Source organism: Sus scrofa, chromosome 7, assembly GCF_054392235.1.
Source record: "Sus scrofa isolate SSC_HxYL_T2T_F1_AM1 chromosome 7, Sscrofa_HxYL_maternal_Yorkshire_Landrace_v2.0, whole genome shotgun sequence".
NCBI classification, from domain to species: Eukaryota; Metazoa; Chordata; class Mammalia; order Artiodactyla; family Suidae; genus Sus; species Sus scrofa.
Genome location: NC_139389.1, coordinates 66,627,979 through 66,655,788, shown reverse-complemented (window position 1 = coordinate 66,655,788; position 27,810 = coordinate 66,627,979). Strand labels below are relative to the sequence as shown.

General features: G+C 46.6%; 1 protein-coding gene across 5 annotated transcripts; it reads right to left on the bottom strand.

The window, feature by feature from the left end:
• Positions 1–135: 135 nt before the first annotated feature.
• On the bottom strand, positions 136–27,109 carry SNUPN (snurportin 1). 5 transcript variants are annotated; one of them, XM_084968705.1, is made up of 9 exons: positions 26,744–27,109; positions 23,339–23,501; positions 18,847–18,994; positions 11,681–11,785; positions 11,373–11,469; positions 8,650–8,747; positions 5,321–5,398; positions 2,138–2,218; positions 136–724 (listed from the first exon to the last, which is right to left on the bottom strand). In XM_084968705.1, the coding sequence occupies exons 1-9, from the start codon at positions 26,808–26,810 to the stop codon at positions 401–403; spliced, it is 1,161 nt and encodes a 386-aa protein (XP_084824831.1). In that variant the 5' UTR covers positions 26,811–27,109; the 3' UTR covers positions 136–400. The 5 variants fall into 5 exon arrangements, 4 of the variants coding, with proteins under 4 accessions (XP_084824831.1, XP_001929271.1, XP_084824832.1 ...); XM_001929236.6 differs by having other exon boundaries at positions 27,050–27,109; XR_014810526.1 differs by lacking the exon at positions 8,650–8,747.
• Positions 27,110–27,810: the final 701 nt, after the last annotated feature.

Here is a 27,810-nt window from a genome sequence, read left to right as displayed (position 1 = left end):
TGGAAACTCAGCAGAATGCTTAAGTGCTAAAAACACTGAGATGGGCCAAGACTTGAACTGTCATGGTTTCAGGAGCCTGGAGGGGTGGAGGTGGGGGGCACTCCTGACTGTGTTTAAGAATCACAGACAGCCTCCTTCTTAAGAATTATGTATATTGACATTGTGGATCTGGCATACATTTTCACAGGAGCCACTGCTCAAATCCGACGACCACTCAATCTGGGAACCTCTCCCAACTGTTAGAGCCAGCATTTCAGATAGGAGATTAGCCGTTTTCACTTTCCAGCTTTGGAAAGTCTGCTCTAAAACGAAGTCACCTTCTTCTTGTCACTGTCCTCCTCCCCAGCCTTCCCTCTGGGACCAAGCACCATCCCGTGACTCCCAAAGAAGGCTGCCCTCCCTAGTTCTCCATGAGGCTCCCTGGGGGGTCGAGGCTCTGGGGAGGGCTCTTCAGCTTGGGGGTAGACAGGTGCTCCAACTCATAGCACCCGTTCTCAGAGGCCTTGTGTGTGAGCTTCTCCTTCAGGCCCTCCCTCTGGCTCCTCTTATGCTCGATAATCTGTTGGAGCTGGTGCCCAGCATATTCTGGCTTGGTGGTCAGCGGGCCAGCTGGCACAGCTACACCGAGAACATCTGACACCATGTAGGGCCGCAGCCAGCCCACCAGAGGAGTGCTTCCAGGGCTGTAGTGGGTCTGCTTGTGGTAGAAGAGAAGTCCATCCACCTGCATGAGAGGAAACCAGGGATCAGAATGACTTCTGGGGCCACACGTTTCCAGGAGAGCTAGATGCACAGGGGCAGCCCCTGTGGTCCAACTCTTTCTTTCTGGGTCACTGCCAGAGGAAAAAGAGTCCTCGTTTCTAACACACGAATTTCTCTAAATGAAGAAATGGCCTAGAAAACTGAAATTTAGAAAATAAAAACATAAGTAGTACTTTCCTGTTTACAAGGTGCTTTCCTACCCACTCTTTCACCTTCTTACCCACCATGAGAGTGTCTAAGAGACGGGGCTGCTCAGGCTCGGGGAGGTCTGGGGCCTTCTCTAAACACACAGTGAGTAGGAAGCAGAAACCAACTTGAACCCAGGTCTTCTGTCACCAAATCCCAGGCACTTCCTGCCACCCAGTCGGGATGCGTTCCAAATAGGGAACAAAGCACCAAGATGCTGGACAGCCGAGCACAGGGGAAACAGCCTGTTAAGAAGCTCTGCTCCCCTGCCACTGCTGGCTGCCTAAACCTCCCCTCTAAACTGTTTGTGAGCCATGTTCTGGGAAACTCGGTTTTTCTCAACGGGAAGACCTCCCACAGTCCCATATTTTCTTTTCTGTGATTCAGTGACTCATCTCTAAAAAGCATTTATTGTCACTGGGGCATAAGGGTTATAAATAAAGATGGTGTTCTTACCACCTTCTTAATTGACTCCCAGAAATGAAGGCAACTCAGCCTTTGCCATTTCCTCATTCAGGAAGCTGTGATCCTTTTAGCAAAATTATATCCAGTTCAAGCAAATACTTGCAGATGACTAGGCAGAATTTTAAAGGGTATGATGGGCAAAAGCAGTTGGCTTGTTGAGCCTGGAGAGGGTAAGCGGGGACGATTAAGGTCTGCCCAGGACTGAGGAGATTCTGGGGATGTGGGACTTTCAGCACTAAAACCGGGAAGTCCTGGGGAACCTGGGACAAACTGGTCACCCTACTTCCAAGCCGAGGCTCAGCAAGCACTGCCATCCCCAGGGGACCATTTGCTTTTCAGAGGAAGGAAGGATTAGGAGTTCTGTCGTCACAGAAGCCCCTTTACAACCAGCCTTGGCGATTAAACAAGGGGCCTGGCTCTCAGGCTTGTAGCAGAAAGAGGAACTCAAGAAGGACCTAGGAGTGGAAGCCTCCCACCTCTCTGGGGCTCAGTGTATCCCCTGTGAAATGGGGGAGTCAGATGAGTTGTCCTGTCAGGACCCTTCCTGCTTACTTCTCTGGCAGCGGGGAGCTGAGGCTCTAAAGGGCCCCAAGTGCAGCCTTTCCCAAGAGTCAGCTTTCAGCTCTTTGCTGGCACTTTGAACCAGCAAAGTCAGAGGAGCTCTTAAGATGCTGTGTAACCAAGTTTGATCACATCGGAGCAATAAAGACAATGGTTTTGTTACCTCAAAAGGGAAATCCATAGATAGCACTTCACACAGGCTCTCAGGGGTACAAGGGAAATTCTTTAGCCCCACAAATTTAAACTAAAATAGAAATGAGAACAAAGAATGAGTGCATGTTACAAAAGATACTGGTTCCAGCAACTGAGGAGCTATATCAAAGACGGAAAGTTTTCAGTCTCATCCTTTCCTACCGGCTCCCCTGAACCTCCCCTCTGACTTACTAGGTCAGTGGTTCTTGGTTCTCAACCTTGCTTTATACAGGAGAACCATCTGGGAAACTTAAAAATTACTGATGCCCTGGGAGTTCCCATTGTGGCTCAGTGAGAACAAACCATGAGGATTCAGGTTCGATCCCTGGCCTCGCTCAGTGGGTTGAAGGATTCAGTGTTGCTGTGAGCTGTGGTGTAGGTCGCAGACACAGCTCAGATCCCAAGTTGTATCCTGTGGCTGTGATACAAGCTGGCAGCTGCAGCTCTGATTCGACCCCTAGCCTGGGAACTTCCATTTGCCCTAGGTGCGGCCCTAGAAAAGACAAAGAAAAAAATTGCTGATACCTAGGCCCCACGCTGACATTCTGACTACACTGGTCTGGGGTGGGACCCATGCATTTTTTTTTTTTTTTAAGATCTCCAATTGATTTTAACATACAGTCAAGATTGAGAACCACCGCCCTGTGCTAGGTTTAGGGATTCTATGTTTTTCTTCCCGCCCTATGACAGTTGCCCCTAATGAAGAGCTGGTCAAGCTCCTTTCACACCAGCATAAATTTTTAGACTGAAGCAGAATAACAAAGTGACTAGGACTATGATCACTTCTAAGTCAGAATGCCTGGGTTTGAATTCCCAGCTCTGCCAATCATTTAATCTCCCTATGCCCCCCATTTTTCCATCTGTAAAAAGGGTCAATAAAAGTACCTACTTCATAGGGTTGTTGTGCAGATTCAGGGAGATGGTACGTGCAGTGCACACAGAATAGCATCTCAGAGAAAGCAGCACCCATGTGCCCCTTCCTCAGGGCATGTTCTTCCAGGACCTTACTGATAACATCACTGGAAGTCCTGGCCTCATTTATTGTCTTGTAACTGGTTATCCAGGTGCCTTTAAAAATGTTGTAAATGGGGGTTCCCATTGTAGCTCAGCAGGTTACGAACCTGACTAGTATCCATGAGGAAACGGGTTTGATCCCTGACTTTGATCAGTGGGTTAAGGATTTGGCATTGCTGTGAGCTGTGGTGTAGGTCGAAGACACAGCTTGGATCCTGGGTTGCTGTGGCTGGCTGTGGCGTAGTCTGGGAACCTCCATATGCTGCAGGTGCAGCCCTAAAAAAGAAAAAAAAAAGTTTTAAGAAACCTGTGCAAATGCGAAACTACAGGGCTTAACTAATAAAATGTAATGAAAGTAGTTATCCCATATTTAATCACTGAGCGAATAGCAAAGACACTTGGGCTAGTGTCCTGGATTGTGGGACCCTGAGGAAGGCAGTCCCCTCTCTGAGTCTATACCCTCATCTATAAAAAGAGGGAACTGTCTAGATAAAGTCACTCTCCACTCAGATACTAAAAAAGAAGTTCTCAGTGTGTTCCATGGACCAGCAGTATCAGTTTCATTGGGGAAATTGTTAGAAATGCAAATTCTTAGGCTTTACACCAGACCCACTGAATCAGAAACTCTGGGGGTGAGACTCAGGAGCCTATGTTTTACCAGGCCTCCAGGGGCCACTGATACATGCTAAATTTAAGAACCACTATACTAGGGAGCTCCTGTTGTGCCTCAGTGGTAATGAACCCAACAAGTATCCATGAAGATATGGGTTCAATCCCTGGCCTTGCTCAGTGGGTTAAGGATCCAGCGTTGCGGTGAGCTGTGGCAAAAGTTGCCAACATGGCTTGGGTCTGGATTGGCTGTGGCTGTGGCTATGGCTGTGGCTGGCAGCTGTAGCTCTGATTCCACCCATTGCCTGGGAACTTCCATATGCCACACCTGTAGCCCTAAAAAGAAAAAAGAAAAAAAAAGAAAAAAGAACTACTATACTAGAATTCTTTTTTTTTTTTTTTTTTTTTTTTTTTTGTCTTTTTGTCCTTTTAGGGCCACACCCGAGGCATATGGAGGTTCCCAGGCTAGGGGTCTAATTGGAGCTCCAGCTGCTGGCCTACACCACAGCCACAGCAACACCAGATCTGAGCCGCATCTGCAACCTACACCACAGCTCACGGCAACGCTGGATCCTTAACCCAGTGAGCGAGGCCAGGGATTCAACCCGAAACCTCATGCTTCCTAGTCAGATTCATTTTCATTGTGCCACAACAGGAACTCCTAGAATTCTAAATGGCATTATTAATCAAAGCAGTTATTAGCATTTTATATCAATCACTATTTATTGAGTGCTCCCCAGAAGTATTATGCTAGAAAGACTTGCACATTTACATCATTTAGTTCTTACAACAACCCTGTGAAGTAAGTATTATTAACCCTATTATACAGATGAAAAAACCAAGGACAAATAAAGATTCTTGTGTGTGTGTGCGTGTGCGTGCTTTTAGGGTTGCACCACCTATGGTACATGGAAGTTCCCAGGCTAGGGACTGAATTGTAGCTGCAGCTGCCAGCCTGCACCACAGTCACAGCAATGCCAGATCCTAACCCACTGAGTGAGGCCAGGGAGTGAACCCTCATCCTCATGGATACTAGTCAGGTTCGTTACCACTGAGTCACGACGGGAACTCCCAAGTGAAAATGTTAACCTAGTGATTGTTAAAGCCAAAACTGAATCTGGATAACTGTTAAACCTATATGTTTCACACCATGCCATGCTGCCTCAAAAAGGAAAAAAAATTCATTCATAATGATCGTTTTTGTGTGTGTATCTTTTTAGGGCCACACCTGTGGCATATGGAGGTTACCAGGCTAGTGGTCCAATGGAAGCTACAGCTCCTGGCCTACACCACAGCCATAGCAATGTCAGATCCGAGCCGTGTCTGTGACCTACACCACAGCTCACGGCAATGCTGGATCCTTAACCCAGTGAGCCAGGCCAGGGATCGAACTGTGTCCTCATGGATGCTAGTTAGATTCGTTTCCACTGAGCCACACTGGGAACTCCATTCATAAGGATTATATTTAGATAATGGACCAAACCAAACCAAACCCCATAGGGAACTCTACGATCCTAACACCAGGTCTTACAGGATTGAGCTTAGTTTTCTCTCCCAGTCCTTCTTCTTCTGGTAATTTTGAATGCATCCAGTAGAATCGGAAATCAGTCTGCCGCAGACAAGAGAAACGGAAAGATGAAATACTGCTCGCTTCAAAGGATTATATAAACAAAAACATCCCACTCTAAAAAGTTACCTGATGGTCAAAAAGTGTAAACTGCCAGTTATAAGATATGTAAGTACTAGGGATGGAAAGTACATTGCTGTGACTACAGTTAACACTGCTGTATGAGCAGGTATGTATTTATGAGAACTGTTAAGACTAAATCCTGAGTTTTCATCAAAAGGGAAAAAAATTATTTTTTCTGGAGTTCCCGTCGTGGCGCATTGGTTAACGAATCCGACTAGGAACGATGAGGTTGCAGGTTTGATCCCTGGCCTTGCTCAGTGGGTTAAGGATCCAGCATTGCCGTGAGCTGTGGTGTAGGTTGCAGATGCAGCTCGGATCCCGAGTTGCTTCGGCTGTGGTGTAGGCCAGTGGCTACAGCTCCGATTAGACCCCTAGCCTGGGAACCTCCATGTGCCATGGGAGCGGCCCTAGAAAAGGCAAAAAGACAAAAAAAAAAAAAAAAAAAAATTTTTTTTTCTTCTTTTTTTTTAATGTATCTATATGAGATGATGGATTTTTTTTTTTTTTTTTTTTCCTTTTCTGGCCGCCCCACAGTATATGGAGTTCCCAGACCAGGGAATTGAGCCACATCTTCCACCTACAGCACAGCTCATGGCAATGCTAGATCCTTACCCCACTGAGCAAGGTCAGGGATTGAACCCAAAACCTCACGGTTCCTAATCGTTTCTGCTGCGCCACAATGGGAACTCCCTGAATTACAATTTATCTGACTTACTGATACGTACCCTTCTGTAGGGGCTTTTCTTTAACTATTTTCTAAATTTCTAAACCAGGAGTTCCCTTGCGGCATAGTGGGTTAAGAATCCAGTGTTGTCACTGCAGTGGCCTGGGTTGCTGCTGCAGCTCAGGTTTGATCCCTGGCCTTGGAACTTACACATGCCACAGGTGTGGCCACAAAGAAAAAAAAAAAAAAAAAGAATCTATCTAAAACCAAAATAAAAAAGCCCCACAGTCTTTTCTTTGTATTATCAAAACATAGGTGGTTTTAGTTACCAGATTTGCAGTTTGTGAATGCATGTTACAAAACATCCTTCAACAGAATTAAGGGAAAATATATTCTAGATTGAATTTTCGAGGTGAGTTTGACGCTTGGCTCTGCATTTGGGCAAGGTACTTAACATCTGTGGCCCCCAGCTTTCATATCCATATGATGAGGAGTAATAACAACAGTACATACTTACCTTTGAGAGTTGCTGTAACAGATTCCAGGAGATCATGCTCACACCAATGCAAGTCTTGGCTATTCTTTTTTTTTAGGGCCGCACCCACAGAATAAAGAAGTTCCCAGACTAGAGGTCAAATCGGAGCTACAGCTGCTGGCCTATATACTGCAGCCACAGCCACTTGGGATCCGAGCTACAACACGGCTCATGGCAACTCAGGATCCACTGAGCGAGGCCAGGGATGGAACATGCAACCTCATGGATCCTAGTCGGGTCCGTTACCACTGAGCCACGACAGGAACTCCTTGGCTACTATTTTTTGAATGAGGTGCATGTTTTTGAATTCTGAAGTACACCCACCTTGCTTGATTTAGAAACTTAGCTTGGGGTGATGGCTGTGGAAAGAAGCAGCCTGTGGTGATAACCTGTGAGTTTCAAACCTGCGTTTGCACGAAGATCACTTGGAGGCTTGTTAAAACATAAGCCTTATCCCCAGAGTTTCTGATTCAGTAGGTCTAAGAATTTGCATTTCTTTTCTTTTCTTTTTTTTTTTTTGGCTGCATCTGAGGCATATGGAAGTTCCTGGGCCAGGGATCAAATCTGAGCCAGAGCTGTGGCAATGATGGATCCTTAATCTACTTCACTGGGCCTGGGATTGAACCCATGCTGCTGCAGAGACAACAAAGGATCCTTAACCCACTGCGCCACAGTGGGAACTCGAAGAAAATCTGTATTTCTAACAACTTTCTGAGGCCTCACATTGAGAATCACTCTGATAAACTAATTGACAAAAGGAGTTCCTATTGTAGCTCAGAGAACTCGACTAGTATCCATGAGGACACATGTTCAATCCCTGGCCTCACTCAGTGGATTAAGGATCTGGTGTTGCCACAAGCTACAGCGTAGGTCGCAGATATGGCTTGGATCTGGTGTTGCTGTGGCTCTGATTTGACCCCTAGCCTGGGAACTTCTGTATGCCACAGTTGTGGCCGTAAAGAGTAACAACAACAAAAAAGACTAACTGACAAGGGACACCAAAAACCCACCACTATAAAAGTGGGACAATGATGGGGAAGCATAGGAACAGAGATGGAGCCTGTGGGGTGACCTTGCCTCTCTGATGACTGTCACTGTCACTCATAAGAATCACCAATCTGAGAAAAATGTGTTGAGGGGAGATGATCTGGGGGCCTCTCCTCACTTGGAAAATCTTCCAGAGCTATAGCCCCTCAGGGATTTGAGGCTTAAGCGTCTAACCAAGGAGGTCCTGACTTTTCCGGGTCAGGGTGTGGTTGCTGAAGGAGTGGAGGTGGGAGAGTCTATTTGACGGCCCTTAACATTCCACCTCCTCTTCCTTGAGCGCCTGCATGAGGTGACAGCCCCTTTGCCCACAACCTCCCCTGCCAGCAATCCTCCCCCCGATCTGCAGAGAGAGGAGGGGCGATCACAGCTTGTACCAAGCCCCCGCCTACCCTCCCGTTTCTCTTTCCTCCCCTCAGGAATTGCTATACTTCCCTTAGTGCCTCCTACCTCTTGTTATAAATGAAGCTAATTTAAACACACTCAAAGATGCAAGGAACGTTAGATAATGTTCTTGATATACCACATCCTGTACACACCAAGAAGCTGGTCACGCACCAAACCCACACACTAAGGTACTTGCCTGGGAGAGGAGAAAACAGGAGAAGACATGGAGTTCCTGCCATGGCGCAGCGGAAACGAGTCTGACTAGGAACCATGAGGTTTCGGATTCGATCCCTGGCCTCGCTCAGTGGGTTAAGGATCTGGTGTTGCCGTGAGCTGTGGTGCAGGTCAAAGACGTGGCTTGGATCTGGCACTGCTGTGGCTGTGGTGTAGGCCGGCAGCTGTAGCTCCCATTGGACCCTTAACCTGGGAACCTCCATATGCCGTGGGCGTGGCCCTAAAAAGCAAAAAAGCAGAAAAAAAAAAAAAAAAAAAAGACCAAAACAAAATAGGAGAAGACATGAAGAGAACATCAGTCCTTACCTGGCAGTCATAAAAAGGGTGCCCCCGCCAACACATCACGTCCAAAACATAGTAGGTCTGGTTCACTTCACTGTAAATGCAGTCTAGAATGGTGTAGTCTGGGGACACAAAGCACAAATTCCGTGCCGGGTTCCTCTTCCCATTGGGCTTCCCTCCACCAACCTAAGGGGCTTAGAAACTGAGGCTAGCAATCCTCAGTGCTCACACAGCAAGCACCCGCACTAAGGCACAAAGTTCCCTTTGTCCCTGAGTTTGCCTTTCCTGGCTAAGGGTGTGCAGCTTAAGGGTGATCTGAGGTATGACAGCATGAGAGAGATCAAGGCAACACTTAACGCCAAGCCTAAGTTCTGAACATCTGGATAAACCGGGACAATTTTTTTTTTTTTTTTGGTCTTTTTAGGGCCGCTCCCATGGCACATGGAGGTTCCCAGGCTAGGGGTCAAATCAGAGCTGTAGCCACTGACCTATGCCACAGCCACAGCAACGCAGGATCTGAGCTGCAGCTGGTAGCTACACCACAGCTCATGGCAAAGCCAGATCCTTAACCCACTGATCGAGGCCAGGGATTGGACCTGCAACCTCATGGTTCCTAGTCGGATTCGTTTCTGCTGTGCAATGACAGGAACTCCCTACAATTACTTTTTGAGTTCTCATCAGAAGCGCTGTGTTCAGTGGGGATTATAAGTGACCCCTGCCTTTAAGGAAGTTACAATCCAGTTAAAGAGATAAGACATCCACAGGGGAAGGAACCAAGAGCTGAACCATACAGCGCAAACTAAGAGAAATGAGAAGTGGAGGAAAAAGAGATTGAAGCAGTAGTAAATGCTTCATAGAAGAGATGGGATATGAACAGACTCTTCGGGGATCAGAGAACTAAAATAACAGGGCAGAAGGGAGGTGGGAGGGCATCAGGCTGGAGCACTGAAGTGGCCTGAGCAAAGGCCCAGAGGTTGAATGAACTGGGCACACGTGTGGAGCAAGGAGGCAAAGTGATGCAGGTATGGGGGGCAGGAGAAGGGCCACAGTCCTCATGTGAAGGGCTCCAGGAGCCAACAGAGAGGAGTGGGGCTCAATACAGAGGACTGAGAACCATCAAGAAAGCCTGAGCCAGCAGAGAAGGCCCAGCTCTGCCAATTGCTAACAGAACGACTGTGGGAAAGTTATTTAACCTTTGTGACCTTAGTCTCCTCTGCTAGGCCCAGGTGGGATGGAGAAGCTAAGGTTAGGACAGTGGTCAAGGAGAAACGGGGATTTGACATGGAAGCCCCAGCAAGAATTTACTGTATGTTAAACTTGGCCTTCTGAGGGAACTCTCCCCAGAAAAACTGCACTTATCACCTTGTGATAGGTATATTGACTTTAATTCAGGGGGTTACCGTCTAGAGGCCTCACAAGTTGCAACTGTTCTGCAACTGAGGAAGCCTAATCTTGAAGGAGAAACCAGTAGGCAAGGTGGTATCTGGGGTGCAGTTTCAAAGGTGCAGTTTTTTTTTTTTTTAGAGCTGCACCTGTGGCATATGGAGGTTCCCAGGCTAGGAGTCTAATTGGAGCTGTAGCCAGTGGCCTACACCATAGCCACAGCCAAGCCAAATCTGAGCCGAGTCTTTATTTTTTTAATTTTTATTTATTTATTTATTTTGCCTTTTTGCCTTTTTTAGGGCTGCACCCAAGGCATATGGAGGTTCCCAGGCTAGGGGTCTAATCAGAGCTGTAGCCACCAGCCTACCCCAGAGCCACAGCAACTCGGGATCTGAGCAGCATCTGTGACCTACACCACAGCTCACTGAGCAAGGCCAGGGATCAAACCCGCAACCTCATTGTTCCTAGTTGGATTCGATAACCACTGAGCCACGACAGGAACTCCTATTTTTTTAATTAAAAAAAAAAAAATTTTTTTTTTTTGTCTTTTTAGGGCTGCACTCATGGCACATGGAAGTTCCCTGGCTAGGGGTCCAATTGGAGCTGTAGCCACTGGCCTAACACCACAGCCACTGACCTACACGGGATCCAAGCCAGGTCTTCAACCTACACCACAGCTCATGGCAACGCTGGATCCTTAACCCACCGAGTGAGGCCAGGGATCGAACCCACGTCCTCATGGATACTAGTCTGGTTCGTTAACCACTAAGCCACAATGGGAACTCCTGTTTTTTTGGGTTTTGGTCTTTTTAGGACTGAACCCTCGGCATACGGAAGTTCCCAGGCTAGGGGTCAAATCGGAGCTACAGCTCCCAGCCTACACCACAGCCACAGCAATGCCAGATCTGAGCCATATCTGCGACCTACACCATGCTCATGGCTATGCCAGATCCTTAACCCACTGAGCAAGGCCAGGGATCAAACCCACCTCCTCATGGATACTAGGCAGGTTTGTTACCACTAAGCCACGACAGGAATTCCTACTTTTTAATTTTTTTACGGCTGCATGTGTGGCATATGGAAGTTCCTGTGCTAGGGGTCGAATCAGAGCTGCAGCTGCTGTCCTACGCCACAGCCACGGCAACAACAGATCTGAGATGTATCTGCAAACTCTGCTGTAGTTATGCGACAACGCCGGATCCTTAACCCACTTGGTGAGACCAGGAATTGAACCTACATCCTCACGGAGACTATGTCTCTGCTGAGCCACAACAGGAACTACTCAAAGTGGGTCTTTAAAACAACTAACCAAGCCCTGTCTTTTACTGATTGTAAAACTTAAACAGACAATCATATGGAGGTACCTTTTGCTGTTGTTGAGTTTCGCCTGTTGCCTCCTGGCAGAAGAGAAGAAAACCTGTTGACACAGTAACCACTCTTGGTATAGGCACTGGTAGAACCCTGTGGGGAAAGAGAGTTACCACCCTGCTTAGGCAGCCAGGTCTCCTCTTCCTCATCCACATTCTGCAGGGGTGCCAGCAGTCCAAAGATGAAAGCATTCCAATCCCCAGGCCAGATACAGCCGCTGTGGCAGACAGGGAACACGGAGCACAGAGAAGCCCTCCCGCTACAGGCCAGGCATGTAGCACAGGGGGCAGGAGCAGCTACTCACCCTGGAGGCCACAATAAGGGCTCTTTTTCCAACAGGGCACACGACCACAATCCATTCCTGCCCCAGATCTGAAGGGACGTCAATCAACCACTCTGAGAGCATTAACTGGGAACACAAAACATAGTGTTAAAAATCAACAGGGCCAACAACCCAACTGAAAAATGGGCAAAAGACCTGAAGAGACATTTTTCCAAAAAAGATATACAGATGGCCAACAAGCACATGAAAAAATGCTCAACATCAGTGATTATTAGAGAAATGAAACTCAAAACACTATGAGATACCATCTCACACCAGCCAGAATGACCATCATTAATAAGTCCACAAACAACAAATGCTGGAGAGGGTGTGGAGAAAAGGGAACCCTTCTACACCGTTGGTGGGAATGTACATTGGTACAACCTGGAGTTCCTGTCGTGGCTCAGTGGTTAACAAATCCGACTAGGAACCATGAGGTTGTGGGTTCGATCCCTGGCCTTGCTCAGTGAATTAAGGATCTGGCATTGCCCTGAGTTGTGGTGTCGGTCGCAGACGCAGCTTGGATCCCTTGTTGCTGTGGCTGTGGTGTAGGCTGGCAGCTGTAGCTCCAATTAGACCCCTAGCCTGGGAACCTCCATGTGCATGGGTGCAACCCTAGAAAAGACAAAAAACAAACAAACAAACAAAAAAACCAAATTGGTACAACCACTATGGAAAACAGTATGGAGGTACTTAGAAAACTATACATAGAACTACCACATGACCTAAAAATCCCACTCCTGGGCATATATCCAGACAAAACTTTCCTTGAAAAAGACACATGCACCCGCATGTTCATTACAGCACTATTCACAATAGCCAAGACATGGAAACAACCTAAATGTCCACTGAGAGATGACTGGATTAAGAAGATGTGGTACATCTATACAATGGAATACTACTCAGCCATAAAAAAGAACAAAAGAATGCCATTTGCAGCAATATGGATGGAACTAGAGACTCTCATCCTGAGTGAAGTAAGTCAGAAAGAGAAAGACAAATACCATATGATATCACTTATATCTGGACTCTAACATATGGCACAAATGAACCTTTACACAGAAAAGAAAATCATGGACATGGAGAACAGACTTGTGGTTGTCAAGGCAGGGGGGAGTGGGATGGATTGGGAATTTGGGGTTAATAGATGCAAACTATTGCCTTTGGAATGGATAAGCAATGAGATCCTGCTGAATAGCCCTGGGAACTATGTCTAGTCCCTTACGATGGAGCATGATAATGTGAGAAAAAATAATCTCTACATGTTTGCGTGACTGGGTCACCTTGCTGTACGGTAGAAAATTGATAGAACACTGTAAATCAACTATAATGGAAAAAATAAAAATCATTATAAAAAAAATCAACAGGGCTGTGCTATTCCTGTGTGTACAATGACAAAGAATTTATGTCCTATATATGCAATGAAAATACATGTAAAAGAATGAGAATGGAAAAGGGTGACAGCGGGACCTCCACTAGCTCTTAGTAATCAACTGTCTTCTGCTCCCTGTGAACTTCTCACTTTCATACCTGCATCCATACCCATTCTGCCTACCTCACCTCCTCTATCTAGGGGATAGGACCTTCCTCCTTTCCTTACTTTGTCTACCCACCTACCAGCATTACAACCATTATGTTCTAGGGGCTACACCTCAGAGATGAATAAAGTCCCTGACCTGATCAGGGACTTTATTAGATCATCATTTCCCAAACTACTGACCCAAATACTATACTAAAGGACGTTAGGAAATCTCCCTTAAAAAAAAAAAAAAAAAAAGGCAGGAGTTCCCTTCATGGCTCAGCGATTAACAAACCCGACTAGGATCCATGAGGATGCAGGTTCGATCCCTGGCCTCACTCAGTGCAGTGGATTAAGGATCCGGCATTGCCCTGAGTTGTGGTGTAGGTCGCAGATGCAGCTTGGATCCCGCATTGCTGTGGCTGTGGCGTAGGCTGGCATCTGTAGCTCCAGTTGGACCCCTAGCCTTGGAACCTCCATATGCCGCAAGTGCGGCCCTAAAAAAAAAAAAAAAAGCTGTGGTGAAATGAATTTAGAAAGACTTACTCTTGCACTCATCACTGGTCCCTCCCATAGAGTCCCTCCCAAAGACAAAGACTTTGGTCTATTAATTAATCCCTCCCACTGAATCTCTCCCATCTCCCCTTAGGCTACAAAATACTCAACCCCTAATCTTCAAAACCAAGACAAGAATGAACACCTTTCACCACTCTACATTTCGATGAAGCTATTCCACTTTCTTTTTTTAAACTACCCCATACTTCTTGCTGCTGCTTTCCACCCACTCTGACACCCTCAGTCCAGATTTGCTACCCAGCAGCCTTGCTAAAGGCCATCAGTGATCTCCTTGCAGCCAAGTATCTCTCTCTTCCCTCAAGTCCCCCTCTGCCCTTCCACTCCTGGTGTGATGCTGCCAGTCACAGCCTCCTTCTTGACACATGCCCTCTTGGCCCTGTGACACCATGCTATTGTTTTTCCTCCAAATATTTCTCCCTATACTCCCCCAAAACATGTAGATAATCTCCAGGGGCCTGTTTCAGATCCCCTTTTCTTTTCTCTTAGATGCTGTTCCCCATAGGGGTGGATCTCACCTATTTCTGTAGCTTCTTTTGTCATTTCTAAGAGGATGCTGCCCAATTCTCCTTTTTCATCTCCAGACTCTTTCATTTCTTCCAAACCTCTATTTCCAGCTGTCCCCTTGGCATCTCTTTCTCTGTGGGTCCTCTCTGTACCTCAGACTCAGCATAGCCAAAACGGAATTCAATGCCTTCTGCTGCCCAAGTACTTTCCATCCCTGAAAAACCCACCTTTCCCCTTCTGCATTCCATGCCCTGTTATTGAATCTTAAACCCAAGGCATAATCAACACTCCCTTAAAGAATAGCAGTAATATGGAGTTCCCGTCGTGGCGCAGTGGTTAACGAATCCGACTAGGAACCATGAGGTTGTGGGTTCGGTCCCTGCCCTTGCTCAGTGGGGTAACGATCCGGCGTTGCCGTGAGCTGTGGTGTAGGTTGCAGACGTGGCTCGGACCCCGCGTTGCTGTGGCTCTGGCGTAGGCCAGTGGCTACAGCTCCGATTCGACCTCTAGCCTAGGAACCTCCACATGCCGCGGGAGCGGCCCAAAGAAATAGAAAAAAAAAAAAAAAAAAAAAAGAATAGCAGTAATACAACATCAAAAGCAGCTCTGATTAGACCCCTAGCCTGGGAACCTCCATACGCTGAAGGTGTGGCCCTAAAAAGCAAAAAAAAAAAAAAAAAAGCACAAATGAAAAATTAAAAAAAAAAAAAAAAGCCTAAATTAGACTAGAAGTTTCAAAATGTGAAAACTCTAGTTCTCTTATGGCCCAGTGGGTTAAGGATGCGGTGCTGTCACTGCTGTGGCTCGGGTTGCTGCTGTGGCATGGGTTCAGTCCCTGGCCTGGGAACTTCTACATGCTGCATGTTGCAGATGCAGCCAAAAAACAAGCAAGCAAACAAACAAAAAAGCCTGAACACAGAGTTTCCACATAGCCTAGTAACTCAACCCTGGGGTATACGCTCAAGAGAAATGAAAACATACGTTCACATAAAACATGTAAATAAATGTTCATAGCAGCATTATTCACAATAGACCCAAAGTGGAAACAACTCAAATGGCCATCAACTGATCAATGGATAAACAATGTCTGGTATATCTACACAAAAGAATATTATCTGAAAAGGAATGAAGTCCTGACACATGCTACAACATAATTGTATCTTTTTTTTTTTAAACTCACTAGATTACCAGTTTATTACAGGGGACATTAAAGAATACAGTTCAGGGAATTCCTGTTGTGGCTCAGTGGTAATGAACCTGACTAGAATCCATGAGGACATGGGTTTGATCCCTGTCCTTGCAAGGTGGGTTAAGGATCTGGCGTTGCCATGAGCTGTGGTGTAGGTCACAGATGCAGCTTGGATCCTGCGTTGCTGTGGCTGTGGTGTAGGCCAGTGGCTGCAGCTCTGATTTGACCCCTGGCCTAGGAACCTCCGTATGCCGCAGTTCTGCCCCCCCCCCCCAAAAAAAGAAAGAGAAAGAAAAGAAAACAATTCAACAGCTAGATGAAGAGACACTCGGGGCAATGTTACAAACAAAGGAACCTCTGTTTTCATGAAATTTAGGGCCTGGCATGGTAGCACAAGGAATCTGTTTGGATCACCAACCTAAAAGCTCTCCCAACCTCCTCCTTCATGGTAACGTAAATGAATCTTGAAAACCTTTTGCTAAATGAAAGAACCAGACACAAAAGGATGTATCTCACATGATTCCATTTATATAAAATGTCCAGAATAGGCAAATCCAGAGAGACAGAAGGTATGTTAGTGATTGCTAGGCCCTGGAGGGAAGGGGCAATGGGGAGTGACTGCTAACAGGTATGAAAACACTCTGGAATTAGATAGTCATAATGGGTGCACAGCTCTATGAATTACTAAAAAACAAAACAAAACAAAACAAACAAACAAAGCAAAAAAAACCCCCACTGAATTGTATACTGTAAATGGGTGAATTGTATGGTTTACGATTATATCTCAATATGATAGTTCTACAAACACAGTAGTGGTTACACTGTGGAGTACTCCTATGGGCTCTGGGCTAGGTATCTAAGGCACACTATCTCATTGACTCCTTCTAACAATCCGATGGGATAGATGCCCCATTTTACAGACAAGAAACCAGAGACTTAGAATGGTTAATAACTTGCTCATGCTCAATACAGAGCCTGGCTTTGAGGTCAGATCTATGTAAGCTTAAACCCTTATCCCCGAAGTTCCCATTGTGGCACAGCAGAAACGAATCCGACCAGAAATCATGAGGTTGCGGGTTCAATCCCTGACCTCGCTCAGTGGGTTAAGGATCCGGCGTTGCCATGAGCTGTGGTATGGGTCACAGACACAGCTCGGATCTGGCGTTTACTGTGGCTGTGGCGTAGGCTGGCAGCTGTAGCTCCGACTGGACCCCTAGCCTGGGAACCTCCACATGCCTCAGGTGCGGCCCTAAAAACAAAACAAAACAAAAAAACCAAAAAAATCCTTATCCGCTTCTCATATTACCTCTCCTAGCCAATCCACTGATAAATTCTGTTCATTCCACGTGGCAACATTTCTCACATTCATGACCCCTGTACCTTAGCACCTTCCCGGCCCCTGGCACCCACCATCAGATCTTTTGGCAAACCTAAGCTCCCTCCCACAGTCTCTCTCTTCCAGGCTTTTCCACACACTGATGTGAGAGTCATCACGTGAAGTCGCAACTCTGCTCCTGGTTCAAAAATTCTCAGTGGTTCCTCACAACCCAGAACAGGGGCTAAACCCCTGCACTTGATGCTACCATACTCCTCACCCAGCCCTGTGCTGTCCCACCTCGCTGGTCTGCACGCCTGTACTCCTCTCCCAGCTCTGGGCTCTTGTGCAGCCTCTTCCTGCAGCTAGAGTGCCTCTGCCTGTCAATGCTGTGCCCTTGTTTCAAAGATGCCTCCTCTTTTGTTAACCTTTTCCTGATTTCCCAACCCTGCTTCCTTCCCTGCTAGAAGTTAATTTTGCTTTCTTATTGGAAATCCATAACCTACATTTATTCCAGGAGGGCAAGGGCTCTTTCTGGCCCACGTCTGTCTTTCCCACAGCACAGCCCAGCTTAACATAGAACAGGGCCTCCAGCAATACTTGTTCAATAGAACTAAACTGTACTTTTTCAAAGAAGATGTTATTTGTGCTATATTTTTGGGGCAGATAAAGAGGATGGTAGCATATGCACTCAGGAAGCTTTTTTTTTTTTTTTTTTTTTTTTTTTGTCTTTTTAGGGCCGCACCTGTGGCATATGGAGGTTCCCAGGCTGGGGTCTTATCAGAGCTGTAGCCGCCAGCCTATGCCAGAGCCACAGCAATGTGGGATCTGAGCCAAATCTGCAACCTACACCACAGCTCACAGCAACACCAGATCCTTAACCCACTGATTAAGGCCAGAGATCGAACCCGAAACCTAGTCGGATCGGATTCCTAGTCGGATTCGTTAACCTCTGAGCCACGACGGGAACTCCAGGAAGCATATTCTAAAGGTGGGAGAGGATTCTGAGGTGACAAGACACTTGGGCTATACAGAGAAGGACAGAATAGCAGGGGAGACCCCTGGCCCCACATGGATGCATACCCTCCCTTCTGGAACACCTGGACTGCCAGAGCACTGGACAGTCCCCATGCCTGCTCCCCCTATGGTGCCACAGGCCACACTGGTTTCCTCTCTGGAACTGATTGGGCACTTAAGTCAAGTTTGGTATCATTACCTGCTGTTTCACGGCCTCAACCTCACTTAGGCCAACTGGCTGACTTGGGGTGGCTGGGAAGGCTCCCAGTGTTCAAGGATAGCTGCACGTCCAATCTCCTACCACTTGAGTGTGAAGCTCCAAGACCAGCCTGTTAGTTCACTGCTTAGGAAAGACTACCAACCTTGGAGGTGGTGTGGGGGATGGTACTGGGCTGAGCAGGCCTGACCTAGAACAGCTGTATCATGAGTAATAAAGAATGTTAATAATGGAGTCTAGGAGTTACCACCATGGCTCAGTGGTTAACGAATCCGACTAGGAACCATGAGGTTGCAAGTTCGATCCCTAACCTTGCTCACTGGGTTAAGGATCTGGCATTGCCATGAGCTGTGGTATAAGTCGCAGTTGTGGCTCAGATCCCGCCTTGCTGTGGCTGTGGTGTAGGATGGCGGCTATAGCTCCAATTCGACCTCTAGCCTGGGAACCTCCATATGCCGCAGGAGCAGTCCAAGAAATGGCAAAAAAAAAAAAAAAAAGAATGGAGTACATCAGTAGCCCAGGAGCTTTCTGCAGTAGGCTGGAAACCTTTGGTAACAGCATGAGGAAATGGTTCCCAAACCCACTACGTAGACTCCATCAGTGGCCCTCAGTCAACACACAGAACTGTAAGCCATCTCTTTTCATCCCATACATTTTACGTACATCAGCAATTTCTGTGCAGTTCCTATTCCAGTCCCTTCCTTCCTCAAACTCCTCTCCATAAGGCATAATGCAAGTACGGAGTTTTGACTCTGACTCCAAAGCAGAAGGAGTAGAACTAGCTGCATGTAACCTTCTCTGGACCACTCACTTGATTAGCATAGTGTTTTGGTAACTTCTTGCCAATGTCAATATCCATTTCTTCATCATCTTTCTTTTCTTCTTCTTCCTCACTCTCCATCCCTGTCCAATCATTTTCAGCCAGTCTTCTGGCATGATTCACATAATCCTGCCGCTTGCTGGGGAAAGAAAAGGCATAAAGATAGGTCTTTATGTCACATAGGAAGACACCCTACAATGTGACAGACATAATTCAAAGTCTCCAGATTCAAGAGCAACTTGGGAATTCTGGTGGGAGTAAGAGATGAGACGATATCCTCTGCTTAACTAGTAACCACCTTCTCACAGATCCTAAATAGGAAACCCCCTGTGAACATACCCAGGCTGCCTCAGAGTTTCTCAAGAATGGGCAAAGTAGAATAGTGAAAGGAATTCTCTAGTTCCCAAGTTCAAAGTTCACGAGTGGCTGATCCCACTCCCAACTCTACCTCAGGTGAGAGCTGACCCTTCCCTGCCTGGCAGACATCTAGTCTAAAGCCTCCCAGGAATTGTAGAGAGGAAACACTGACATGCAGTGAGAAGTATGACACAGGGACAGCATCTTGAACTTTCTGAGGAACAGCCAATTCCTGTCTAACTTTTTTTTTTCTTTTTTGGCCACACTCATGGCATATGGAAGTTCCTGGGCCAGGGTTCAAACTAGCAAGGCCACAGAGATCATTAACCCACTGCACCACAGTGGAAGTGCCTAACATATATATATATGTATATATATATATATATATATTTTTTTTTTGTCTTTTTGCCTTTTTCTGGGGCCGCTCCTGCGGCATATGGAGGTTCCCAGGCTAGGGGTGGAATCGGAGCTGTAGCCACTGCCAACACCAGAGCCACAGCAACACGGGATCCGAGCCGCGTCTGCAACCTACACCACAGCTCACGGCAATGCTGGATCATCAACCCACTGAGCAAGGGCAGGGACCGAACCCTCAACCTCATGGTTCCTAATCGGATTCGGTAACCACTGTGCCACGACGGGAACTCCCTTTTTTTTTTTTTTTTTTTAAGAGGTACTTTTTGGAGTTTCCTCTTTGGTGCAAGGGACAAATGACCCAGCTTGTCTCTGGCACAGGTCACAGGTACAGCCCAGATTTGATCCCTGGCCTGGGAACTTCCATATTCCATAGGAAAAAAAAAAAGGGAAGTACTTAAAAAAATTATTTTTAATTGAAGTATAGTTGATTCACAATGTTGTGTTAGTTTCAGGTGTACAGCAAAGTGATTCATTTGGATATATATATATAGATTAGGACTTTGTTGGTTAGCTCTTTTTTTTCGGACTCACCTGCGGCATGCAGAAATTCCTGGGCCAAGGTTCAAACCCAAGCCACAGCTGTAACCAGAGCCACATGGTGACGATGACATGTTCTTAATCCACTGAGCCACAAGGAAACCCTGGTTATCTATTTTATAAGTACTAGTGTGTTGACGTTAATCCCAAACTCCAAAATTATCTCCCTCACCTCCCCCACTTTAACTTTCAAAAAAGGCCACTGAGAACAAAGGAAATCTCAGTAAAGATGTATGGACCTTAGCTACTAATAATGTATCCATATTGGTTCATTAGTTGTAACAAAGCGTACTATAACATAAGATGTTAATAGTATAGGAGCCCGGATGCAGGGTATATAGAAACTCTTTGTACTACACAACTTTTCTATAAACTAAAATTATTCAAACAAAAGTTGACTGATAAATTAACACAACTTTATAAATCAGCTATACTTCAATTTAAAAAAATTATTGAAGAAAAAAAGGCCACTTAGTTTAAAATTTAATCTTTTACCTTTTTGTTTCCCTTTATTGTTATCTTCCTCTTTTTTTAAATGGGTGCATCCACAGCATATGGAAGTTCCTGGGCCAGTGACTGAATCCTAGCTGAGGCAATGACAGATCCTTTAACCGCCTGTGCCAGGCTGGAGATCGAACTTGCACCTCCTCAGCAACCTGAGCCACTGCAGTCAGATTCTTAACCCACTGAGCCACAGCAAGAACTACATCTTCCTCTTTTTTTTTTTTTTTTTTTTTTTGTCTTTTCTAGGGCTGTGTGCAGCATATGGAGGTTCCCAGGCTAGGGGTCTAATCAGAGCTGTAGCCGCCGGCCTACGCCACAGCCAGAGCAACTCGGGATCTGAGCCGTGTCTGCAATCTACACCACAGCCCACGGCAATGCCCGCTTAACCCACTGAGCGAGGCCAGGGATCAAACCCGCAACCCCATGATTCCTAGTCGGATTCGTTAACCACTGAGCCATGACTGGAACTCCCCCATCTTCCTCTTTTTTAAAAAACTACATATTCCAGAAAGTTTGGGAAATTGAGATGGAAGAATAAGAACTTTTTGGAACTGTTTCAAAGAGACTTGTAGACACACCACCTGCTATGCTTGGTTTCCTCAACGCTAAGGCAAGGTATAAACCACTGAGGCAGTGAGACCAACTTAGCTGGTTTTGTCTGACACATCCACGTGTTCGCGTCCACTGACGCCAAGGTGCACGTCAGAGAAAGCATGATGCGCCTGCATATTTGTGAAAAGGTGCATGTTCGTGGTTATTTCCCTGGCATTGTCTGTAATCACAAGAGAAGAAAACTGCTCACATGCCCATCAGCAGGGGACTATCTACGCAATGAAATACCTGTACCATAAGAAAGGAGGTGGCACTTTATAAACTGATATAGGGAGTTCCCGTTGTGGCTCAGTGGTTAACGAATCTGATTAGCATCCAAGAGGATGCAGGTTTGATTCCTGGCCTCGCTCAGTGGGTTAAGGATCCTGTGTGGCTGTGGCAGAGGCCAGTAGCTACAGCTCCAATTCGACCCCTAGACTGGGAATCTCCATATGCCACAGCGGCACCCCTAAAAAAATGTGTGTGTGTGTGTATATATGTATATGTATATATGTATATATATATATATATATATAAATATATATATATATAAAACTGGGTCACTCTTCTGTACAGCAGAAATTGACAGAACATTGTAGATCAACTATAATAAAAAATTTAAAAATAAATAAATAAATAAACCGACACAGAATCTCTTTAAAAAAAAACACCGCTGTTAAATAAATATGATGAAGAGTGGAAGAATTCCTGCTGGGGCTCGGCAGGTTAAGGACCTGAAATTGTATCTTTGAGGATGGAGGTTCAGTCCCTGGCCTCGCTCAGTGGGTTAAGAATCAAGCGGTACCACAAGCTGAGGCACAGGTGGTAAATGCAGCTTGGATCTGATGTTGCTGTGGCTGTGGTACAGACTGCAGCTGCAGTTCCAATTCGACCCCTAGCCTGGGAACTTCCATATGTCACAGGTGCAGCCATAAAAAAAGAAAAGAAAAAGAACAGTATATTATACACTGCTACTTCTGTTAAAAAAAAAGAAGAAGAAGAAAAAAAAGGCAGAGTTCATTTGTTGTTCAGAGGGTTAAGGATCTGGTGGGGCTCTGGTTACAGCTGTGGCGAGGGTTTGATCCCTCGCCCGGGAACTTCTGCAGGCATACAACTATACACTTGCTCACATCTACGTAGACTATCTTTGGAAGGATACATAAGAAACTAATAATATAAGAGAAGAACTTGACGTCTAGAAAACAGATTTGGAAAAGAGACTTTTCACCATACACTCTTTATGTATCTCGAATTTTGAACAATATGAATGTATTACCTATTCCAAGTTAATTAATCATAATGTAAAAAAACTGGGGGTGAGAGGAAGGGGTGCTCTGAGAATGTAATCTATACGCAACCTGGGCATCATCTCTGCTAAACACATCTAGTGATAAAGCAGTGGGGAAAATGTAGACTGTACGGAAACTGTGGCTGTTCCTCCTAATCCTTAATTCTTTAATTTCTTACCCAGAAGAGGCCTGTGTTGCACTGAGAATAAAAGGACAGGCCCGGCCTTCAGAGCAGACCAGCCTCAAACACTCCTAGCCTGCTCTCTCTCTGTTTGCTCCTATTTGTTCGTCTTGGCATGGAGAATGAAGTGTATGGAAGACATTTCCTCAGATTCCCTGTGGAATTATTTGTCTTGAACTCCCAAGGGCTCCACAGAAACATCTGGGCTGAAGGAAGACAGGAAGACGGCACCAATGCCCGGATTCAGAGTGCAGGAGAAGTCACACAGGGAATGTGGGGAGTGGAAGTCTGGGCGTGGCTTTCACAAGTCCCTAAACTGCAAAGCTCAGTACTGCTGCCAGGAAAAAAAAAAGAAAAATTTAACCATATATTTGAGCTTTGCTTTCAAACTTAAGTCCCTCTCTACTTCCTCATCTTTTCCCAAGCTCTGGGTGTAAAGGATGTCTACCTCCACCATGACTTACCCCTCCCAAACGTATGGGCAAGAAGACCAACCTACAAAGAGTCTACTTGGAAGGGGGTTCTGGAGAGACAAGCCTGGAGCCTGCTGAAAGGGTCACAGCTCCGGGCCTGCAGAAAGAAGCCAAGGAGTTAAAGCATCCCTTACGATTTCTGCAGTTCCAGTAACCGGCGGCGCCGCTCGCTCTGCTCCAAGGAGCTGTACTTGGACTTGTACTGGGACAGGCGGGGGTGGGGGGCAGCTGTGCTGTTCAGATCTTGAGACACAGAAAAGCTACTGGCCAGGGCTTGACTCAGCTCTTCCATCTTCCCTACAAAGGAAAACATAAGAAAATGGTTCATTCATTTCCTATCACCTCCTGGGTATAGGCAGTCATGATGTAATACAATGGCTACTTTCCCAAAAAGTCTCACGTAATCCAAAATCACAACTATTTGCATGGGGGAAAAAGGAAGTTAAAGAGTGAATTAACATGCAAGCAATAACATTTTTTTCTTGACGATATTGCAATAATCATTTTGATAGCTCTGAGTGTATAGATATAAACCTCAACATCAAGCATTAAGCAAATTCGCCTTGTGCTGGAACCTAATTTTTGCTCTTTGTCATCACTCACCAGGGGCCTTGCCACTAATCGCTTCTTGCCATTGACAATATCTAGTGATGTGATCAAGTATCTGCTTTTTTCTGAATATTTCTAAATAGCCATTACTCAATAATTAAGGTAATTTTCTGATGCAAGTTTTATCCAATTGGCTGCTTATTTCTCTAATAAATGCCTATTCACATCAAGAAAATTTACCTCAAGTTCCCACTGTGGCTCAGCAGGTTAAGAACCTGACATAGTGTCCATGAGGATGAGAGTTCGATCCCCGGCCTTGCTCAGTGGGTTAAGGATCCAGCATTGCTGCAAGCTGCAGCATAGCTCACAGGTGGAGCTCAAATTCAATGTTGCTATGGCTGTGGTGTAGGCTGGCAGAGGCAGCTCTGATCTGACCCCTAGCCTGGGAACTTCCATATGCCACAGGTATGGCCCTAAAAAGTAAAAAAAAGGAAAAAAAAAAAAAAAAGAAGAAGAAGAAGAAGGAAGGAAGGGAGGGAGGAAGGAAGAAAAAGAAAGAAAATTTAGCTCTAGGAATACTGGTTCTGGAGCCCAGGGAGGAAGACAAGAGGAGCCAAAACCCCAAATCTGGCAATTACTTTCTTTTTATTTTATTTTTTGTTGTCTTTTTAGGGCATATGGAGGTTCCAGGCTGGGGGTCTAATTGGAGCTGTAGCCGCTGGCCTACACCACAGCCACAGCAACGCTAGATCCGAGTCACGTCTGCAACCCACACCACAGCTCACAACAATGCCGGATCCTGAACCCACTGAGCTAGGCCAGGGATTGAAGCCACATCCTCATGGTTCCTAGTCGGATTCATTTCCATTGCACCACAAAGGGAACCCCTACTTTCTTGTTTTATAGTTTATTTTGTTTGTTTCAGGTGGGCCCAAGGAAGATTTCAAGGCTACTTATGTGTGACTAAGAAAAGCTCTAGGATGTGTTAACAGCAGCTCTACGACTGTGAAGAACTGACATGTGGTACATTTGGGAGATAGGCAGTAGATGTCTTATTGGAGACAGATTACCAAGGCAGACCCCAAAGAATGGGAGTGGAAAAAAAGAGGTGAATTCCCACTTCACTCACCCCTCCATCAGTGAAGATGTGAGGTGGCCCAGAAGCTGGGCTGGCCCAACCCTCTAGTTCTAGTGTAAACCAGAGGGCACGACCAGTGCTTAAACTCCACCCCAGGCCATGTCCCAATGCTCTAAACACCAAAACTAACAGGTTCATTTCAGAGCCTCCATAGTTAAAAATACAACCCTATGGGCCTCTACTTGGCAAGGAGTTATTTTCCATTACACACTTGAAGTCAGATTTTTTAAAATAAATCTGCAGCATTAGATGTTTTTCTAATTTGAAAAGAACTTTATGTGTGGTTAAAAACTCATGATGTAAAATTTACCATCTTAACCATTTTTTTTTTTTTTGTCTTTTTGCTATTTCTTTGGGCCGCTCCAGCGGCATATGGAGGTTCCCAGGCTAGGGGTTGAATCGGAGCTGTAGCCACCAGCCTACGCCAGAGCCACAGCAACGCGGGATCCGAGCCGCGTCTGCAACCTACACCACAGCTCACGGCAATGCTGGATCCTTAACCCACTGAGCAAGGGCAGGGACCGAACCCTCAACCTCATGGTTCCTAGTCGGATTCGTTAACCACTGCGCCACGACGGGAACTCCGATCTTAACCATTTTTAAGTGTAGAGTCCAGTTGTGTTAATTACATTCACAAAGTTGTACAACCAATTTCCTGAACACTTATGCTTGTAAAACTGAACCTCTATACCCATTAAACATTAAAAAAACAAAACAAAACCCAGAGTTCCTGTCATGGTTCAGCAGAAACGAATCTGACTAGTATCCATGAGGACACAGGTTCAATCCTTGGCCGCACTCAGTGGGTTAAGGATCTGACATTACCATGAGCTGTCACAGTTTGGATCCTGGTTGCTGTGGCTGTGGCATAGGCCAGCAGCTGTAGCTCCAATTCAACCCCTAGCCTGGGAACTTTCATGTGCCGTGAGTATGGCCCTAAAAAGAAAAAAAAAAAAAAGAAAGAAAGAAAGAAAGAAAAAGATTACATATTATCAGTGGATTAGAGGCATGTCTCTTTTTTTGCATGCTTTTTTTTTTCTTAGGGCTGCACCTGAGGCATATGAGAAGTTCCCAGGCTAGGAGATGAATTGGAGCTGCAGCTGCCGGCCTACGCCACAGCCTTAGCAATGCAGAATCCCAGCTGCATCTGTCACCTACACCACAGCTCAGGGCAATGTTGGATCCTTAAAGCCCTGAGCAGGGCCAGGGACTGAACCCACATTCTCATGGTTACTGGTAGGGTATCTAACCTGCTGAGCCACACCAGGAACTCCCGAGGCATGAATTAACTTAAAAGTAAATGTAACCAGTGTTGCATAATTGAGGCTGGGTGATGAGTAATCAGGGTCCTAAATGGTATGATATTTTCTGTATTTTTCTGTACTTTTGTATAAGTTTGAACACTTCCATAATAACTTTTAAAATTCATTATGTCTTTGGCTTGCCAAAGTAATGACCAAATCTAAAATACATTTATTAGGCCTTATCGTGCTTTATCTTGGTGTGGGCTCCTGCTCTGCCAAGAACCATAAAATCCTTAAAAGTGATCCCTGTGCCTCCCTTTATGGCTGTCCTTGCGCTAGCTCCTGCTCTTTCAATCCATCCTTCAGATGGTTCTGACTCCAAGGGTTCTGACCTAGCGGTCTCATCCATTACCTGTATCCACTCTAACTTCCAAATTTCCAACCAGCCCGGGCCCCTCCCTCGAGCTCCAGACCCCGGCCGTCCCCCGCAGCCGGCCTCTTCCTCCTCTCCCTCCCCTGCACCTCCAGCGCCCCCACCTCGACTCCCAGAGCCCAGGATCTAGGCCACCTGGGCGTCTGCCACCGGGCTTCAGTCCGGGGGACTCTACCTGCTCCATTCAGCCATCCTCCCCGCCACAGCCTTTCTCTAGGAACAGGATCATCTAGGCCTTGCATGATTCGCCCCTCCCCCACAAGAAGCCCCTGAGGGGTCCTGGCAAGACAGTCTGGAACTGAAGAGTGGAAGCGGGCCCAAAGAGTGGAAGCGGGCCCAAAGAGTGGAAGCGGCCTGGGTCTGCCCCTCCAGGTGATGCCTCGGGAGGTCAGGAACACGAAGCGGACCACAGGGAGTCATAGCCAGGCGCACATGGACTATTCGGGAGCCGGCGGGGCCCACGCTCGAACCCAGGACTCACCGGGGAGAGGTGACAATTCCACGCGCCGCCGCCACCACTGCGGTCGGGAGCCGACCAATCAGCTGCCTGGAGAGAGTCGGTCCCTCCCCCTTAGCCGCCGCCGCGCCACCAGACCCACCCACCTGGAGCTTCCGGCTCCTCCCGCCGTTGGGAACGCCGGGAGTTCTTCCGCAGTTTGGTCGCCGGCTGGCCGTTACTTCCGCCCTCAACGGCCAGGCCTTTTCCTTTCCTCCCGGGCGGGGGTACTCTTTCTGCTTTTGCTTTGCAGTGTCCGCGACCCTTCTGCAAGGTGACTGGCTGGGCCGAGACCTCGCTCCTGGGCACGAGTTTCTGCGGCCTCCTTTCGCCAATAGGGGGAACCCCGAATTCGTGGCTGGGTGTTCAAGGCCCTCCTGGCCCTGGATCCTGCCGCCTCCCCCAGATCCACACAGTCTTTAGAGGCGCACCAACAGTCCGCTCCCTCTCCCCGTGTCCATACCAGTTACCTGCCAGTTAGCGGAATGACTGCTCACCACCTCCACCCCTAAGTCTCAGAAAATTAATCGTTCCTTCCCCATTCCTCCCTTATGTTAGCACACTGGAAGCAGGATTTCCCCTTGTAGCGCAGTGGAAACGAATCTGGCTAGGAACCATGAGGTTGCGGGTTCAATCCCTGGCCTCGCTCAGTGGGTTAAGGATCTGGTGTGGCGGTGAGCTGTAGTGTATGTCACAGATGCGGCTTGGATCTGGCGTTGCTGTGGCTGTAGCTCCGATTGGCCCTA

Bases quoted from the DNA above. Each gene is read 5' to 3' on its own strand.
- SNUPN (XM_084968705.1), bottom strand. From the start codon at position 26,810: ATGCAAGGCCTAGATGATCCTGTTCCTAGAGAAAGGCTGTGGCGGGGA. The intron at 23,502-26,743 runs GTAGAGTCCCCC...TTTCCTTTGTAG, and splicing joins AGGATGGCTGAATGGAGCAG to GGAAGATGGAAGAGCTGAGT. The intron at 11,786-18,846 runs GTGAGTGGTCCA...TTGTGTTCCCAG, and splicing joins CAAAACACTATGCTAATCAA to TTAATGCTCTCAGAGTGGTT.